We start from the raw sequence: 20,764 nt of genomic DNA on the forward strand, positions 1-20,764 counted from the left end.
CTACTCACCATCCAAGGCCCCAGACACACCTTCCACTGATTTATCTGCACTTCACTCAATCTGAGCTACAGCATTCACTGCTCACAATGTCATTTCCTCTGCACCAGGGAGTCAAAACACAGACTGACTGACCGCTCTGCGGAACACCTGCGTTCTGTCTGTAAAGATAACCTTCAACTTCTGGTGGCCAGCCACTTCAATGCATCACCACGTTCCAACGTCAACATTTCTGTCACAGTGTTCAAGCGAGTCTCAGCGCAAGCTGGAAGAACAACATCTCATTTTCCATTTGGGACCCTGCAGTCTCTAGTTTAATAACTTTGCAGCCTAATTCCATCCTTCCATTTTTTTTTTACCCACCCCCACACCCCGCCCTGTTGTGACATGGGTTGCTTTTAGCACAGTCACCGGCCTCACTTTGTTCCTTCAATCTTTCTACCTTGCCCTTTACGTTTTTGTACCTAAGGTGGTGTCATGTGTGGGCGACATTGTGCACTTTTCACTGTCCTCCTGTGCTTTTGTCACCTCAGTACACGTGACAGTGAAACCGAAGTCTAAATCTACTCCTTGGCCCATTCTCACATTAAATGTAAACAAAAAACTGAAAGAACTATGGATGCTGTAAATCAGAAGCAAAAACAGAAATTACTGGAAAAGTTGGCAGAATCTGTAAAGTCAGAGCTGACGTTTCAGGTCCAGTGACCCTTCCTCAGGTCTGACAGTAATTGATAGAAGACATTCATAGAATCCCTGCAGTGTTGAAACAGGCCATTTGCCCCATCAAGCCCACACTGACCCTCTGAAGAATAACCCACCCAGACCCATTCCCCTATCCTATTACTCTACCTTTTCCCCAGGCTAATGCACCTAACCTACACATCCCTGGACACTGTGGGCAATTTAGCATAGCCAATCCACCAAACCTGCACTTCTTTGGATTATGGGAGGAAACTGGAGCACCCAAAGGAAACCCATACAGACACAGGGAGAATGTGCAAACATCAATGGGCAGCATGGTGGCACAGTGGTTAGCACTGCTCCCTGACAGCGCCAGAGACCCGGGTTCAATTCCCGCCTCAGGCGACTGACTGTGTAGAGTTTGCACGTTCTCCCAGTGTCTGTGTGGGTTTCCTCCGGGTGCTCTGGTTTCCTCCCACAGTCCAAAAATGTGCAGGTTAGGTGAATTGGCCACAGATACTGCCAGACCTGCTGAGATTTTCCAGCAATTTCTGTTTTGGGTTGCTTTCAGTATAGTTGATCCCATTCCCTCCCACTCTTAGCACTTGTTATCACTCATTCAGCTTCTCTTCTGGCATTGGTCTGCTACCCATTATCTCCTTGTTTACCACACTCTTTCTTATTTTCTTTCTGTGTCTCTGGGCTCCACTCACCTCTTGTGCCACCCACCCTTACCCAACCATACCTTCAACGTAAATGGCACTTTACCCCAGCTGCTAAAGGCTCTGATGAAGTCGGCAGCACTTGAAACGTTAACTCTGTTTTCTCTCCACAGATGCCAGGTTCTATTCCAGCCTCGGGTGACTGTCTGTGTGACTTAGATTATTTACAGTGTGGAAACAGGCCCTTCGGCCCAACAAGTCCACACCAACCCGCCGAAGCGCAACCCACCCAGACCTATTCCCCTACATTTACCCCTTCACCTAACACTACAGGCAATTTAGCATGGCCAATTCACCTAACCTGCACATTTTTGGACTGTGGGAGGAAACCAGAGCACCCGGAGGAAACACACACAGACACTGGGATGTGGTGAAAGGGTTAAAATTGTGTCCCAATACATGTGTGAATCTAACCGAAAATGGAAGGTGTCGCTTAGTCCCGTGTGAATCTTATTACACACCTTCCCGTGTGAATCTTCTTATCTGCATGTGACCAGAATGGAATGTGTTTTTCAGCCTTGCTCTGCTGTTCACATGAATGTTTAGATCTCGAAAAGAGTATATCAGCTGGAAAAGTCTCCAGTTCGGTAGAGTCTGCTCCGGGGTTGCGTTTAACCGCCGAGCGTGGGTTGTTGGCAACCGCTCTACGAGAACTGACGGCTCCCAGTTCCGGTAACACGTAGAGTGAGTATAAACCAGACCCGTTGTAAGTACGAGACCTGGTTGTGGCGACGCTGCGGGGAATAAAACACTTATATTCTAGCAGACTCGCCTCTTGGCTGTTTGTTCTGTGTCAGACTACTTTCCTGCGAGCCTGGTCCTTGACCTTGAGAATTTTTTTTTAAAACATTTTGGCGTAGTCGGCAGGATCAATCGCAATTGAGGAAAGATTTTGATACAGAACAATGTTTTGGAAAAAGGCTAAGAAACCAGAGGAACAAACTGTGGAGGTCCCGACCGTCCCGGGATGGCATGGACCGTGGCATGGCGTGGCAGTTTGTTTGAGAAATGGTGGGGGGCGACCGGAGAACTGGGAGGCCGAGGGCATAGGAACCCCAGGGACGCTGCTGTCCACCCTTGAGAGGATCCCAGTCCTGCCGAAGAACCCCTTGCCTGGGGTACAGCGGAGGATGTGGGCCTGTGCGGCGGCTTGTAGACAACAGTCAGACAAGCGCCAAAAAGCTGAAGCAGAATTAGCCCTCCTGAAACATGAGCAGGGACTCAGTTCGGGAGATGCCTCTATGTTGAGGCAGGAAATTATGAAGTTAAAAGCTGAATTGACAGCATTAACTGAACTAGCAGGACGAACTATTATGTATCTGTCTGCTAAGAAACGGAAAGAGAAAAGGAAGGTCCCTCGAACCCCGGACCCTGTACAAGTACGGGCGTTTGTAGCCCAGTTAAATAACGGGGATCGGTGGGATATCGATCATTGGGATGGGAACATTTGGGGAGATTCAGATGATCAGTACAAAGAGGACCCACCCGTACTCCAAGCTAAACCAGTGGTTAGGAGAAAGCAGGTTCAGAGACGTCTCCCAGTGCAACGGGAGGTAATGTTAGATGAGGAAGGAAACCCTATACGGAATGAACAAGGGGAGGCAATTATGCATGAATTACCGCGGGCTCAGCCTCCTGCAGAATTCTCTGAATTAACGGAAGACTTCACTACCGATGAGGTGCTGTTTATCACCCAGAAAACCCGACGTAATCCTGGGGAGCCGTTAGAGCTATGGCTAATTCGGCTCCTCGAGGAAGGGGGGCAACAAGTGCAGGTAGACTATCAGGATGCTCCCAAGTTTGGTGGATTAGCAAAGGATGCTGCCATAGACCTGGGGTACCGCAGACAAGCCAAGGATATGGTAATAGATCGCAGTATGGGGACCTTATTTGGGATGTATGCCAGGGCAGTGGCCGAACAGTATCCCTTCCCGTCCGATTGGCCCCCCTTGGAAGGAACTTGGACAACAATTAAGGAAGGGGTTCAGAGGCTAACCCGTTTGTGTGTGCGGGATGCCCTGTTGCTGGGAGTGCTGGACGAGGTAGATAACACAAATGTTAGTAGACAGACTAGAGACCACCTAGTGAAGACTGCCCCCCCCCATTATAAACCACTGTTATTAACCATAATGTTGAGTGGACGGGGAGAAACCCTAGGAGATGCCCGTAGTATGATGAGGGAGATGGGTGGTTTGGGGGATTGGGGACCCACAACCCGTGCTTCTCAGGGGGGCACGGAGGGGCGTCGCCCTGAGGCTCGGGCAGGGGGAAAAGTAAACCCTAATCAAGGAAGTAACCAAGGCCCCTCACGGCGTGCTTTGTGGCAAGCTTTGATACGGGCGCAGGTCCCAGCATCGGAGATTGATGGCCTACCTACACCGGAATTAAAAGACTTATGCAGACGAAAGGGACTGAAGGTGTCCTGGGTAGAGACGGAGTCCCGACCCACTATGGAAGACCTAGTGGAATTACTAACACAAAAATGTCAGACACGGGGTCCGGTTGTTAATGAGCCTCGAAGGGGTAGAACTTCCACTTCCCAGCGGTGGGAATCCTCGGAGGACGAGGAGGAGGAGGAGGTACGGCCTCCCCTCCGAGAGTGTTATAAAGTGGATAGGCGTGGCCGGAAACCTAGTAAGAAAGGCAAGAACAAAGAAGGGCGAGGCAAACGTCTTTACCCAGTGCTGTCTGGGGAAGATGAATGGGAGGAACAATAGGAATCGGGCCAAGCCCCAAGGGTTTGCCCACGAACGAGCCAATGGTCAGCAGACGACATTCGACCTCATGTATCATTGACTATCTATTGGCGCAAATCCGTCCAAACCGTTATGGCTCTAGTGGACACAGGGGCGGAGGCCACCTTAATCTATGGGGCGCCCCATAAGTTTAAAGGAACCCCAGTCACGCTGGTTGGGCTGGGAGGTAATCTGATTGAAGGAAAAACAGTACAATTGCCCCTAAAGATAGGTACAATGCCCATTAAAACTTATTCAATTATCATTACACCAGTTAGAGAATGGATCCTGGGAATGGACATTCTGGCCGGTTTAACACTTCACCTCCAACAAGGGAAGTTTGAATTTGGAATCACGAAAATGGCTTTGCGCTGTAGGACGGTGTTAGTGGGAAAGGTTAAAATGGACCCCTTCCCCATCCCGATCGCCGATCGCGTAATAAGTCTTAGACAGTATAGGATTCCCGGCGGACATAAAGAAATATCCGCCACAATTAAGGATTATTTGGAAGCGGGAGTGCTTAGGACATGCACCACGGCGTGGAATAACCCCTTATGGCCCGTACATAAAGCCGATGGGTCATGGTGGATGACGGTAGATTATCGGCAACTAAACCGTCACACTCCGGCCTTGACGGCAGCGGTCCTGGATGCCGTCACTATTATAGGACGAATCCAACATCATCCAGGGGTGTGGTACGGAGTAATTGATTTGGCTAATGCCTTCTTCACAATTCCTATTCCCGAAGATAGGCAGGAACAGTTCGCATTCACTTGGGAGGGTAGACAATTCACGTTCACGCGATTGCCCCAAGGATATCTGCATAGCCCTACTATCTGCCACCGGATAGTTGCAGAACACTTGGCTGCCTTTAAAGTGCCTGACGAAGTGATGATCTCGCACTATATTGACGATATGATGATACAGGGGACAAGTCAGAAGCAGGTTCAGGAATTGCTGGACCAACTGGTTCAACATATGCGAGGATATGGGTGGGAGATCAACCCAGCCAAAATCCAGGGTCCCTCACAAACGGTAAAATTCTTAGGAATCGTGTGGAACAAGGGGGAAAGGGAAATCACTGCGAAAGCTAAAAATAAGATTCAGGTCTTTGCCGTCCCTCACACCCAGAAGGACGTGCAGCAATTTATTGGGTTATTCAGATTCTGGAGACAGCATATTCCCCATTTAGGACAAATTTTAAAACCTTTGTATCGAGTTACGAGGAAAAAGGCAGCGTTCGAATGGACGGAGGTCCATCAAACTGCATTTGAAATGGCCAAGCAAGCGATACAGCAAGCTGTATCCTTGGGAAAGATACAGTCAGGACCTGTAGAACTGCAAGTCTCAGCACAGGGGGATTATGCCAATTGGAGCTTATGGCAAAAACAGGGAAGAACCCGTAAGCCATTGGGATTTTGGTCCCGAAAATTACCCCCGGCAGGGGAACGGTATACCCTCTTTGAGAAACAGTTATTAGCATGCTACTGGGGCTTGGTGGAAACCGAAGCCCTGACCATTGGACATGAAGTGATCATGAGAACAGCTATCCCTATTCTTCCGTGGGTACTTAGTGACCCCACTACCCACCGAATAGGAACTGCCCAAGAGAGCAGCATCATTAAATGGAAATGGTATGTGTCGGAGAGAGTGCGGACTGGACAGAAAGGAGTGTCAGTCCTACATGAGCAAGTGGCGGAGGCCCCTGAGGAAGGGGAAAAACGGTTTGAGGTGATTGAATACAAGGAATCACCCGTTAAGATGGGAAAACGGTATGATGAACTGACCCCGGATGAACAAGCCACGGCTTGGTTCGTAGATGGGTCAGCCCAATGGAAAGCGGGACAGCGTAGATGGAAAGCTGCCGCCTTTAACCCAAAACAAGGCACTACCCTAGAAGAATTAGGGGAGGGAAAAAGTAGTCAGTGGGCAGAATTAAAAGCAGTGCATATGGTAGTCATGCAAGCAGGGGTCATGGGAGTTTGTTTGTTCTCTGACTCGTGGTCAGTGGTTAACGGCATGACACAATGGATGCCAACTTGGCAGGCCAATCAGTGGATGATCCAGAATAGGGAAGTATGGGGTAAACAGTTATGGGAAGATATATGGGAGAAAGCTCAATACCTGGTCATATACATCACCCACGTAGATGCCCATACATCTCGAAATGATGTGGAAGCTCTACATAACCGATATGTGGATGGTATCGTCCGAACCATGATTGTGCAAAGGGGCACCTCAGTGGACCTAGCTAGATGGGCACACCTTAAGGCTGGGCACTGAGGAGTGCAAGGAACCTTGCAATGGGCTCGAGACCGAGGAATAGATCTTATGGTAGATGATGTTAAGACTGCAGTAAACCAGTGTGAGCAGTGTCAACATCAGCGGCAGGGAGTGCCCCAACACATGATGGGACATATCCATCGGGGGGATGGTCCGGGACAGAGCTGGCAAATGGACTTTGTGGGTCCCTTACCCTCCTCACAAGGATGTAACCACATATGTACAGCTGTGGACACTATGTCTGGGGTTTTGGTAGCCCATCCCTGTCGTCACAACAATCAACAGGCTACCTTGCGATGTTTAGATTTGATTGAACAATTTTATGGATTGCCCATACAGGTCCAGAGTGACAATGGCTCCCATTTCACAGGAAGGGTGGTAAAGCAGTGGTGTCACGATAACCACGTGGAATGGGTTTATCATGTACCCTATCACCCACAAGCTGCGGGACTTATAGAACGAATGAATGGGCTTCTGAAGTCCTCACTACGAAAAGCAGGAGGTTGCAATGACTTAACAGGTTGGAAGAAGCAACTAATTCGGGTGGTGAAACAAATTAATAACCGCCCATTAGGAAATGGGGTAACACCCTTGAATAGGATGATACGAGTATGTGATACCCCAAAGACTCAGCCTATTAAAATGTGGAGATTCGCTGAGGAAGCTGATATTCCCGTAAGGGCCACGCCGGCTTCGGCTGGACTGGACCTACGAGCACTAACTGCCCAGACTTTGATCCAACAGAAACCTACGGTGATTAAGACCGGATTAGGATTGATTTGTCCCCCTGGAACCTATGGGCATATCCTCCCGCGGTCGGGACTGTCACTAAAGGGGATTGATGTGATGGCAGGCGTAATTGACGCGGACTACCAAGGGGAGTTGGGGGTGGTCCTGGTCAACATCACTGCTGAACCTTACGTGATACAGAAGGGGGACAGAATAGCGCAATTGGTCATTAAGCCATGTAACCTTACAACGGTGGAAGAGACGGGAGCTCCCGTTACGGTTACTGAGTGTGGGACGGGGGGATTTGGGTCTACTGACACTAAGGGGGCCAAGGTATGGGTGCGCCAGACGACCGGCCCCCCCAGGCCGGCCGAAATCATAGCACAGGGGAAGGACAGTCTGGTCACCATTATGTACCCCGGGGACCCGACCTGGGCAAACGTCCCGGCGAACCAGTGCTACTTACGTGAGACCGAAATAATGTTGTAATTGCTATGCACCCGCAGGCTGGCCCTCCGCCTTGAACATGGGGTGGTCATGGGGATTGCGACTCCTATTGGCGATGTTCGCGATCGGATGGCCACTCCAGGGCATCGGTATCACGGCCTGGACGCTGGTACCGGTCGCCCGCCATGAGGTGCGGTGGGAGGCCAGTAGCCAGCGACGGACGCAGGACAATTTTACATGTGAACCCGGTCAGCAGTGCGTTGTTCTGACTCTCACCAGCGACTGTCAATTGTACACGTGTGCACAGTGCTACATGCGCCGGGATGGGGAAAAATATGACATATCGTTCATACCGCCTAATTGCACCCTGGTGGTGAATGCCCAAGTCAAGACGTGTTTGTGGGACCGACGCACCCAGACATGCGGGACAACGGGGACTCATTGGAGCGTCACAGCTCGGGGGGAAGATCTGTGGCTGCGCAATGCCACCGATATTCGGAATCGTCATCGATTCATGTGGTTAATAATGGTACTGCCCTCGACGAACGCCCCGTCTGAGGCGTTATTAAACCCCACGCGGGGCGGGCCAGCACCGAAGAGGGGTGCCACGGGGGGCGTGCGGTCGCATCGAACACAGTTGGCCCCTATTATGTCAACTTGTCAACAGATGGCCCGGGCGGTACTGCACACTGATGTTCATTGGCGGGTACAGTTGCCCCTCATACCCGAGTGTCATACCAAGAGGCGGCGACGAGCGTGGTACGACACCCTGCTGGGAGGCGCAGGAACTGTTATGGGTATCTCGAATGCCATTGACTCTGAGGTAACCCGTACTAAATTATCTAACACGGGACAGGCCACCTCACAAGGATTACATACTATTGGAAGGTGGATGCCATCCGTAATGATGACTCAAGGAGAGACAGCTGAAATAATGATACGATCTCTGCAATGGGAACTGGATGTCTGGGGTGCCACTCAGGAACTGTTTGAGAACATTACGGCTCAGTTAAATTGGACTGCCTGTCATATTCAAATGTTGCATGCTCAAATACAGAAAGAACGCTTTTTGCGTGTGGTAACATCCCCCAATGTACAAGCGTGGAGGGGAATATGGAATGTATCTGAGAAATTGTGGATGATAACCCATCCAGAACGAACATGGTGTAACGCAACTATGTGTAACGGATACTTTGTTACCATGAATGTAACCCACACTGTTACGGTCTGTCGATATTATGTATTACCAGTGATTACATCTTCTGGATATTATTTTCTGAAGACAAGGGGACAGTGGTTTAGCCCAGATACCAATATTACCTATGATCTGTCCGCTTGTGAACAGACTGATCAGGGGAAAACTTGCCTACTGATGGACAGGTATCGGGACCCTTGCTTGACTAAGGGAACGGCCCTGTGCGAAACTCCAAGGGACATGATGTGGCAGATTGGGCCACACACGCTCTGTGTGGCTACCAATAATCCACATCCTATGCTTCCCTCAGCACCGTTCTCGGGATGCCTCTCAAATGTCTATCAGTGGCATTGGCAGAATCAGACCTATCTGTTGACCACTTATAGCAGTGCTCGCCACTTTACCAAGGTGCAGTGGAAAGTGCTGAGGAATCCTTGGAACATTTCCCTGGATCGGTTTAAGCGAGCATTGGACCGATCCGAGGAGCTTAAGCAGATATTACGAAAGCATCAAACCAATGTCACCAAGGTTACAGTGTCTACCTTTATACATGGACAGGAGGTAGTACATGCTGCCCGCGTAGTGGACGTGGAGTCAGCTCATCATTGGTGGGACATATTGAGTGGTATGTCCTCCACTGCGGGGACATTCCTGTTCCCACCCTTGTCGATCCTGGTAGCAGTCCTGGTGATTTTAACATGCTGTAATGTCCTGACTTGCTTGTATATTTGGCGTGTACGTAGGCGCTTGTTAGAAAGAATACATATGGGCATAATGTAACACATGTATTGGGCCAAGCAGTGGAATGTGGTGTAAAATTATGTCCCAATACATGTGTGAATCATAATGTAACACATGTATTGGGCCAAGCAGTGGAATGTGGTGAAAGGGTTAAAATTGTGTCCCAATACATGTGTGAATCTAACCGAAAATGGAAGGTGTCGCTTAGTCCCGTGTGAATCTTATTACACACCTTCCCGTGTGAATCTTCTTATCTGCATGTGACCAGAATGGAATGTGTTTTTCAGCCTTGCTCTGCTGTTCACATGAATGTTTAGATCTCGAAAAGAGTATATCAGCTGGAAAAGTCTCCAGTTCGGTAGAGTCTGCTCCGGGGTTGCGTTTAACCGCTGAGCGTGGGTTGTTGGCAACCGCTCTACGAGAACTGACGGCTCCCAGTTCCGGTAACACGTAGAGTGAGTATAAACCAGACCCGTTGTAAGTACGAGACCTGGTTGTGGCGACGCTGCGGGGAATAAAACACTTATATTCTAGCAGACTCGCCTCTTGGCTGTTTGTTCTGTGTCAGACTACTTTCCTGCGAGCCTGGTCCTTGACCTTGAGAATTTTTTTTTAAAACATGGGAGAACGTGCAAACTCTGCACAGTCAGTCGCCTGAGGCGGGAATTGAACCCGGGTCTCTGGCGCTGTCAGGCAGCAGTGCTAACCACTGTGCCACCGTGCTGCCCATTGATGTTTGCACATTCTCCCTGTGTCTGTATGGGTTTCCTTTGGGTGCTCCAGTTTCCTCCCACAATCCAAAGAAGTGCAGGTTTGGTGGATTGGCCATGCTAAATTGCCCACAGTGTCCAGGGATGTGTAGGTTAGGTGCATTAGCCTGGGGAAAAGGTAGAGTAATAGGATAGGGGAATGGGTCTGGGTGGGTTATTCTTCAGAGGGTCAGTGTGGGCTTGATGGGGCAAATGGCCTGTTTCAACACTGCAGGGATTCTATGAATGTCTTCTATCAATTGCTGTCAGACCTGCTGAGTTTCTCCAGCAACTGCTGCTTTTGTTGTTTATTTTGACTTTCCTCTTTTGCTTTACAGAGAATTGCCAGAAGGAGATTGACGAGGTGATTGGCAGCTCCCGCGACCCATCATTGGACGATAGGCCCAAAATGCCATATGTTAACGCTGTCATTCATGAGATTCAAAGATTTGGCAACATTATTCCGTTTTCAGTCAGTCATGCTACAACACAAGACACTGAATTTATGGGATACACATTGAAAAAGGTGATTTACTCTTTCCTAGGTCTGTCCTTATCCCTGAATAACATAACCATTGGAGTAGGTAAACAGGAGGGGGTGTAGCACTACTAATCAGAGAGGGTATCACAGCTATAGAAGCTTTCATTGTCGAGGAAGATCTGCCTACCGAGTCAGTATGGGTGGAAATTAGGAACAGCAAGGAAGCAGTCACCTCATTAGGGGTTTACTACAGGCCCCCCAATAGCCGCAGGGGGATTGAAGAAAGCATAGGTCGGCAGATTTTGGAAAAGTGTGGACGTAATAGGGTTGTTGTAATGGGTGACACTTTAACTTTCCCAATATTGATTGGAACCTCCTTCGAGCAGAAGATTTGAATGGAGCTGTTTTTGTAAGGTGTGTTCAGGAGGATTTCCTAACTCAGTACATTGACAGGCCGACGAGGGGAGAGGCCATTCTCGACTTGGTGCTCGGAAATGAGCTGGGGCAGGTATCAGATCTTGTGGTGGGAGAGCATTTTGGTGATAGTGACCACAACTGCCTCACATTCTACATAGCTATGGAGAAGCAGAGGATTAGGCAAAATGGGAGGATATTCAACTGGGGAAGAGGAAACTATGATGCGATTAGACATGAGTTAGGAAGCATGGACTGGGAGCAATTGTTCCATGGTAAAGGCACTATAGACATGTGGAGACTGTGTAAGGAACAGTTGTTGCGAGTGATGAATAAATATGTCCCTCTGAGACAGGCAAGAAGGGGTAAGATAAAGGAACCTTGGATGACGAGAGCGGTGGAGCTTCTCGTCAAAAGGAAGAAGGTAGCTTACAGAAGGTGGAGGAAGCTAGGGTCAAGCTCAGCTCTACAGGATTGCAGGCAGGTGAGGAAGGAGCTTAAAAATGGTCTGAGGAGAGCCAGGAGGGGGCACGAGAAAGGCTTGGCAGAACGGATTAGGGAGAACACAAAGGCATTTTACACTTATGTGAGGAATAAGAGAATGGTCAAAGAAAGAGTAGGCCCGATCAGGGATAGCATAGGGAATTTGTGTGAGGAGTCTGAGGAGGTAGGGGAAGCCCTAAATGAGTTTTTTGCTTCTGTCTTTACGAAAGAAAAGAAATTTATAGTGAATGAAACCTTTGAAGAGCAGGTGTGCATGCTGGAATGAATAGCGATAGAGGAAGCTGATGTGCTGAAAACTTTGTCAAACATTAAGATTGACAAGTCGCCAGGCCCGGACCAGATTTGTCCTCGGCTGCTTTGGGAAACAAGAAATGCAATTGCTTCGCCACTTGCGAAGATCTTTGCATCCTCGCTCTCCACCAGAGTCATACCTGAGGACTGGAGGGAGGCAAATGTAATTCCTCTCTTCAAGAAAGGAAATAGGGAAATCCCCGGCAATTACAGACCAGTCAGTCTCACATCTGTCATCTGCAAGTGTTAGAAAGGATTCTGAAGGATAGGATTTATGACCATCTGGAAGAGCATGGCTTGATTAAATGCAGTCAACACGGCTTTGTGAGGGGCAGGTTATGCCTCACAAACCTTATCGGGTTCTTTGAGGATGTGACTAGAAACGTTGATGAGGGTCGAGCTGTGGATGTGGTGTATATGGACTTCAGCAAGGCATTTGATAAGGTTCCCCATGGTGGGCTCATTCAGAAGGTCAGGAGGAATGGGATACAGGGGAACTCAGCTGTCTGGATACAGAATTGGCTGGCCAACAGAATACAGCGAGTGGTAGTAGAAGGAAAATATTCTGTCTGGAAGTCAGTGGTGAGTGGTGTTCCACAGGGCTCTGTCCTTGGGCCTCTACTGTTTGTAATTTTTATTAACGACTTGGATGAGGGGATTGAAGGATGGGTCAGCAAGTTTGTAGATGACACAAAGGTTGGAGGTGTCGTTGACAGTATAGAGGGCTGTTGTAGGCTGCAGTGTGACATTGACAGGATGCAGAAATGGGCTGAGAGGTGGCAGATGGAGTTCAACCTGGATAAATGCAAAGTGATGCATTTTGGAAGGTCAAATTTGAAAGCTGAGTACAGGATTAAGGATAGGATTCTTGGTAGCGTGGAGGAACAGAGGGATCTTGGTGTGCAGGTACATAGATCCCTTAAAATGGCCACCCAAGTGGACAGGGTTGTTAAGAAAGCATATGGTGTTTTGGCTTTCATTAACAGGGTGATTGAGTTTAAGAGTCGTGAGATCTTGTTGCAGCTCTCTAAAACTTTGGTTAGACCGCACTTGGAATACTGCGTCCAATTCTGGTCGCCCTATTATAGGAAAGATGTGGATGCTTTGGAGCGGGTTCAGAGGAGGTTTACCAGGATGCTGCCTGGACTGGAGGGCTTAACTTATGAAGAGAGGTTGACTGAGCTCGGACTTTTTTCATTGGAAAAAAGGAGGAGGAGAGGGGACCTAATTGATGTATACAAGATAATGAGAGGCATAGATAGAGTTGATAGCCAGAGACTATTTCCCAGGGCATAAATGGCTAACACGAGGGGTCATAGTTTTAAGCTGGTTGGAGGAAAGTATATAGAACATAGAACATAGAAGAATACAGCGCAGTACAGGCCCTTTGGCCCTCGATGTTGCACCGATCCAAGCCCACCTAACCTATACTAACCCACTATCCTCCATATACCTATCCAATGCCCGCTTAAATGCCCATAAAGAGGGAGAGTCCACCACTGCTACTGGCAGGGCATTCCATGAACTTACGACTCGCTGAGTGAAGAACCTACCCCTAACTTCAGTCCTATATCTACCCCCCCTTAATTTAAAGCTATGCCCCCTTGTAATACCCGACTCCATACGCGGGAAAAGGTTCACACTGTCAACCCTATCTAACCCCCTAATCATCTTGTACACCTCAATCAAGTCACCCCTAAACCTTCTTTTCTCTAATGAAAACAGCCCCAAGTGTCTCAGTCTTTCCTCATACGATCTTCCTTCCATACCAGGCAACATCCTGGTAAACCTCCTCTGCACCCGTTCCAGTGCCTCCACATCCTTCCTATAGTATGGCGACCAAAACTGCACACAATATTCCAGATGCGGCCGCACCAGAGTCTTATACAACTGCAACATGACCTCAGTACTCCGGAACTCAATTCCTCTACCAATAAAAGCCAGTACGCCATATGCCTTCCTCACTGCACTATTTACCTGGGTGGCAACTTTCAAAGATCTGTGTACATGGACACCAAGATCCCTCTGCTCATCCACACTACCAAGTATCCGACCATTAGCCCAGTACCCCATCTTTTTGTTATTCTTCCCAAAGTGAATCACCTCACACTTAGCTACATTGAATTCCATTTGCCACCTTTCTGCCCAGCTCTGCAGCTTCTCTATATCCTGCTGTAACCTGCCACATCCTTCCTCACTGTCAACAACTCCACCGACTTTCGTATCATCCGCAAACTTGCTCACCCAACCTTCTAACCCCTCTTCCAGGTCATTTATAAAAATGACAAACAGCAATGGTCCCAAAACAGATCCTTGCGGAACACCGCTAGTGACGGCACTCCATGAAGAAACTTTGCCATCAACTACTACCCTCTGTCTTCTTCCATCCAGCCAATTCCTAATCCAAACCTCCAACTCACCCTCAATGCCATATCTCCGTATTTTCTGCAGTAGCCTACCATGGGGAACCTTATCAAACGCCTTACTAAAATCCATATATACCACATCTACCGCTTTCCCCTCATCAACCTCCTTCGTCACCTTTTCAAAGAATTCAATAAGGTTTGTGAGGCACGACCTGCCCTTCACAAAACCATGCTGACTATCCTTGATCACATTATTCCTATCCAGATGTGCATAAATCCTATCCCTTACAATTCTCTCTAAGACTTTGCCCACAACAGAAGTGAGACTCACCGGCCTATAGTTACTAGGGTTATCCCTACTCCCCTTTTTGAACAAGGGAACCACATTTGCTATCCTCCAGTCTTCTGGCACTACTCCAGTAGACAAAGAGGACATAAAAATCAAGGCCAATGGCTCTGCAATCTCCTCCCTTGCTTCCCAGGGAATCCTAGGATAAATGCCATCAGGCCCAGGGGACTTATCTATTTTCACCTTTTCCAGGATTTCCAACACCTCTTCTCTACATACCTCAAAGCCATCCATTCTACTTATTTGTGACTCAGTATTCACATCGACGACAATGCCCTGTTCCTGAGTAAATACTGAAGAAAAGTATTCATTCAGTGTCTCCCCAATCTCTTCCGCCTCCACACGCAACTTCCCACTACTGTCCTTGACTGGACCTATTCCTACCCTAGTCATTCTTTTATTCCTAACATACCTATAGAAAGCCTTAGGATTTTCCCTAATCCTACCGACTAAGGACCTTTCATGTCCCCTCCTTGCTGCTCTTAGCTCTCTCTTCAGGTCCTTCCTGGCTACCCTATAACTCTCAATCGCCCCAATTGAACCTTCACGTCTCATCTTTACGTAGGCCGCCCTCTTCCATTTAACAAGGGATTCCAATTCCTTATTAAACCACGGCTCCCTCGCACGACCCTTTCCTCCCTGCCTGACAGGTACATAATTATCAAGGGCACTCAATAGTTGTTCCTTGAACAAGCTCCACATATCATTTACACTCTTGCCTTGGAGTCTACTTTTCCAAGCCACTTTACACTCTTGCCTTGGAGTCTACTTTTCCAAGTATAGAGGGGATGTCAGAGACGGGTTCTTTACACAGAGAGTTGTGAGAGCATGGAATGCGTTGCCAGCAGCAGTTGTGGAAGCAAGGTCATTGGAGACATTTAAGAGACTGCTGGACATGCATATGGTCACAGAAATTTGAGGGTGCATACATGAGGATCAATGGTCGGCACAACATCGTGGGCTGAAGGGCCTGTTCTGAGCAGTACTGTTCTATGTTCTATGTTCTATGTTCTATATGGATGATAATGGAATAGTGTAGGTTAGATAGGCTTCAGATTGGTTCCACAGGTTGGCACAACATCGAGGGCCGAAGGGCCTGTACTGCGCTGTAATGTTCTATATTCTAACCCCTGGGGCCTGCTCCCTCCAATCTATATGATTGTGGCTGACAATCAAGCTCAATGCCTTAATCCAGACCCCTCCCCCCCATATCCCTTCATCCCTTTAGCCACAAGAACTATGTCTACTTCCTTCTTGAAAACATTTCGACACTTTGGCCTCAACCACTTTCTGTGGTAGAGAATTCCACAGGCTCACCCCTCTCTGGGTGAAGACATTTCTCCTCATCTCAGTCCAAAAACACTATCCTTAAACTCTGACCCCCTGGTTCAGGACTTTCCTCATCATCAGGAACATCGTTTCGGCATCTAACCTAACTAATCCTGTTAGAATTTTATAGGTTTCTGTGAGATCCCCCTTCGTTCTTCAAAATTGCAGTGAATATCCTAACCCACTTAATCTCTCCTCATAGTCAGTCAGAGAGTCTTAGATGAAGAGCTTATGCTCAAATCATCAACTCTCATGCTCCTCGGATGCTGCCTGACTGGCTGTGCTTTTCCAGCACCACAAGATTTGATGAAGTCCTCACTTTCTCCACAGAGTCATAGAGGTCTACAGCAGGGAAACAGGCCCTACGGCCCAACTGGCCCATGCCGCCCAGTTTTCACAAGTAATCTAGTCCTACTTGCCTGCATTTGGTGCATATCCCTGCATACCTATCCCATTCAGGTATCTGTCCAAATGTCTCTTGAATGATGTAATTGTACTCGCCTCCACCACTGGCAGCCTGTTCCAAACACTCTCCATCCTCTATGTGGAAAGATTACCCCTCTAGATCCTGTTGTATCTCTCCCCTCTCACCTTCAACCTATGCCCTCTAGTTTTAGACTGCCCTACCATGGGGGAAAGCTGTAAGCTATCTCCCTTCTCTATGCCTCTCATGATTTTATAGACCTCTGAAAGGGTCACCCCTACCCTCAAGGAGAAAGACGTCCCAGCTTATCCCACAACGTCTCCTTAAAACCCAGTCCTGCCCACCCAGGAATCAGCTTGGTGAGCCTTCACTGCACTCCCCCAATAGCAAGAACATTCTCCCTCAGACAAGGAGAGCAAAGTCATAGAGTCATAGAGTCATAGAGATGTACAGCATGGAAACAGACCCTTCAGTCCAACCCGTCCATGCCGACGAGATATTCCAACCCAATATAATCCCACCTGCCAGCACCTGACCCATATCCCTCCAAACCTTTCCTATTCATACACCCATCCAAATGCCTCTTAAATGTTGCAATTGTACCAGCCTCCACCACTTCCTCTGGCAGCTCATTCCATACACGTACCACCCGCTGCATGAAAAAGTTGCCCCTTAGGTCTCTTTCATATCTTTTCCCTCTCGCCCTAAACCTTTGCCCTCTAGTTCTGGACTCCCCGACTCCAGGGAAAAAACTTTGTCTATTTATCCTATCCATGCCCCTCATAATTTTGTAAACTCTATAAGGTCACTCCTCAGCCTCCAACGCTCCAGGGAAAACAGCCCCAGCCTGTTCAACCTCTCCCTGTAGCTCAGATCCTCCAACCCTGGCAACATCCTTGTAAATCTTTTCTGAACCCTTTCAAGTTTCACAACATCTTTCCGATAGGACGGAGACCAGAATTGCACACAATATTCCAACAGTGGCCTAACCAATGTCCTGTACAGCCGCAACATGACCTCCCAACTCCTATACTCAATACTCTGACCAATAAAGGAAAGCATTCCAAACGCCTTCTTCACTATCCTATCTACCTGCAAATCCACTTTCAAGGAGCTATGAACCTGCACTCCAAGATCTCTTTGTTCAGCAACACTCCCTAGGACCTTACCATTAAGTGTATAAGTCCTGCTAAGATTTGCTTTCCCAAAATGCAGCACCTCGCATTTATCTGAATTAAACTGCATCTGCCACTTCCCAGCCCATTGGCCCATCTGGTCCAGATTCTGTTGTAATCTGAGATAACCCTCTTCGCTGTCCACTACACCTCCAATTTTGGTGTCATCTGCAAACTTACTAACTGTACCTCTTATACTCGCATCCAAAGCTGCACACAGCATTGCTACTGTGGTCTCCTGTACAACTGCAGCGAGGGGACAGGATTGACTGGACTCTAGCAGATTGAAGGAAAAAGGAGGTGGGCCCGACCTGGTGAGACTCAGTGCTGGAGTGTTCCGGATGCATGGAATGATTTTTGAAAGGGGATTTGAGAGCGGCTGAGGACTTCAACTTGCATTGCCGTACGTCTGCTGAAAATGTCGTAGACTGTAAAGGGAACTGAAAGAAACATCCTCAATGGAGGAGCTCAGTTCATGTGAAAGCAACATTGCGCCTGAGGTTGGAACCCAGCCTGGGCCCCTGCTGCCGTTCTAACCACTGAGTCACCACATCTATGGAGAGGGTAACAGTGTAAAGTCATTCATGTCAATGAAGTCTGGGTGATCAAGTTGAAAACCAGGTAATTAGATGACTTACAGTGTGGGAACAGACAAGTCCACACCAACCCAGACCCTACATTTACCCCTTCACCTAACGCTATGGGCAATTTAACCTGGCCAATTCACCTAACCTGCACATTTTTTGGACTGTGGGAGGAAACTGGAGCCAGAGCACCCGGAGGAAACCCACACAGACCCGGGGAGAACGTGCAAACTCCACACAGGCAGTTGCCTGAGGCAGGAATCGAACCCAGGTCTATGACACTGTGAGGCAGCAGTGCTAACCACCGAGCCACCCACATGAAGGAAGAGACTGGGATAAGGTTTCAAACTGGACTTCAGAGTAAGAAAATATCAGATTCTGTTTAGAAACCTATCTTTTTCCTCTTGTGTGTAAATATCCTTAGATTATAGGCAGAGATGTCGACAGTGTTTTCCAGTCGATGGTATATGAGGGGGAATGTGTTTAGTTCTTTTCATTATATGCCTGATTGAAAAACCCAGGCTATGAAGTTAATAGCATGTGCGTGAAATGAGTTCAATATGTCTGTGTAACCATGTGCTTCGGCACTGTTTTGCGTTGTTACTCCAGGGCACTGTTGTTTTAATAAACCTGTCATCAGTCTTGCTTGAGGAGGGCCAATGGAAGCATCCAAACCAGTTCAACCCCGAAAACTTTCTGAATGAAAATGGAGAGTTCTTCAAACCAGATGCCTTCATTCCATTCTCGATGGGTGAGTAAGTGAACCGTCACCGGTTAAACGTTTTGGATTTCAGACGCATGGGGATTTTCACCTTACCCCCCCATGGGAGCTCCGAATGAATGGGCTGTGCTGTTGTGAGGTTGGGACGATGACGGTATTTGTAATTATGGACTTCCATTCTTACATTGTTTTGCTGACCTTTCTCAGAGTGTGGGCTGTGGCAGTTGGGTTATGAGCTGCCATTGAGAGGATTTGGCAAATGAGGTCAGAGGCGCTCCCTAACATCTGACCCTAACATCAGAGCCCAGTGTGGTCAGGAGGTGTAGTGGACAGTGAAGAAGGTTACCTCGGATTACAGCGGGATCTTGACTAGATGGGCCAATGGGCTGAGAAGTGGCAGATGGAGTTTAATTTAGATAATTGCGTTTTGGGATGGCAAATCTTAGCAGGACTTATACACTTAATGGAAAGGTCCTAGGGAGTGTTGCTGAACAAACGGACCTTGGAGTGCAGGTTCATAGCTCCTTGAAAGTGGAGTCGCAGGTAGATAGGATAGTGAAGAAGGCATTTAGTATGCTTTCCTTTATTGGTCAGTGTATAGAGTACAGGAGTTGGGAGGTCATGTTGTGGCTGTACAGGACATTGGTTAAGCCACTTTTGGAATATTACATGCAATTCTGGTCTCCTTCCTATCGGAAAGATGTTGCAAAACTTGTAAATGTTTCAGAAAACATTTACAAGGATGTTGCCAGGATTGGAGGATTTGAGCTAATGGGAGAAGCTAAATAGGCTGGGGCTGTTTTCTCTGGAGTGTCAGAGGCTGAGGGGTGACCTTATAGATATTTATAAAATCATGAGGGGCGTGGATAGGGTAAATAGACAAAGTCTTTTCCCTGGGGTTGGAGAGTCCAGAACTAGAGGGTATAGGTTTAGGGTGAGAGGGGAAAGATATAAAAGCGACCTAAGGGGCAACTGTTACACACAGAGGGTAGTGCGTGTATGGAATGAGCTGCCAGAGGAAGTGGTGGAGGCTGGTACAATTGCAGGCCAGGTGCTGACAAGTAGGACTAGATTGGGTTGGGATATCTCGTTGGCATGGGCGAGTTGGACCGAAAGGTCTGTTTCCATCTGCTTTACATCTCCATGATTCCATGATTCTAGGACCTTGGAGGGATCATAGAAGATCATACAATCCCTACAATGTGGAAACAGGCCCTTCAGCCCAACAAATCCACACTGACCCTCTGAAAAGTAACCAAACCAAACCCATTCCTTATTACTCTACATTACCCCCTGACTAATGCACCTAACCTACACACCCCTGAACACTATGGAGCAATTTCCCATGACTAGTTCACCTGACCTGCACATCTTTGGACTGTGGGAGGAACCCGGAGCATGCAGAGCAAACCCACGCAAACATGGGGAGAATGTGCAAACTCCACACAGTCACATGAGGCTGGAATCAAACCCAGGACCCTACGGCTGTGAGGCAGCAGTGCTGACCGTGGTGCCCAAAACAGCGATTTCCTCCAATTTGATTAATTAACAGCCGGAGGGAGGAGCTCACTGTACAATTAAGGGCAGCAAGCAGTCTCTCAAAGCTGGGCAGTCTGGCTTGAAGGAGTAGCCACACTTGGGTGAGAGTGAGAGAAAGAGAGAGAGAGAAAGAGAGAGAGAGAGCAAGAGAGAGAGAGAGCAAGAGAGAGAGAGCAAGGGAGAGAGAGAGAGCGAGAGCAAGAGAGAGAGAGCAAGAGAGAGCAGGAGAGAGAGAGCAAGAGAGAGAGAGAAAGAAAGAGAGAGAGAGAAAGAAAGAGAGAGAGAGTGAGAGAGGAGAGCGAAAGAGA

The 20,764-nt window shown here is 48.1% G+C and overlaps 1 protein-coding gene across 1 annotated transcript in view; it reads left to right on the forward strand.

The window, feature by feature from the left end:
* The window catches only part of LOC122542249 (cytochrome P450 2D17-like), a 48,901-nt gene that overhangs the window by 20,669 nt on the left and 7,468 nt on the right, over window positions 1-20,764 (forward strand). Inside the window, exons 7-8 of the mRNA XM_043679789.2 lie at window positions 10,618-10,805; window positions 18,806-18,947. Coding sequence (XP_043535724.2) covers window positions 10,618-10,805; window positions 18,806-18,947 — 330 coding nt within the window. The remainder of the gene's footprint in view (window positions 1-10,617; window positions 10,806-18,805; window positions 18,948-20,764) is intronic.

This window comes from Chiloscyllium plagiosum, unplaced genomic scaffold (genome assembly GCF_037043375.1).
Source record: "Chiloscyllium plagiosum isolate Xiang-an unplaced genomic scaffold, Cpla_swu_hap1 HiC_scaffold_33, whole genome shotgun sequence".
Taxonomy (NCBI): Eukaryota; Metazoa; Chordata; class Chondrichthyes; order Orectolobiformes; family Hemiscylliidae; genus Chiloscyllium; species Chiloscyllium plagiosum.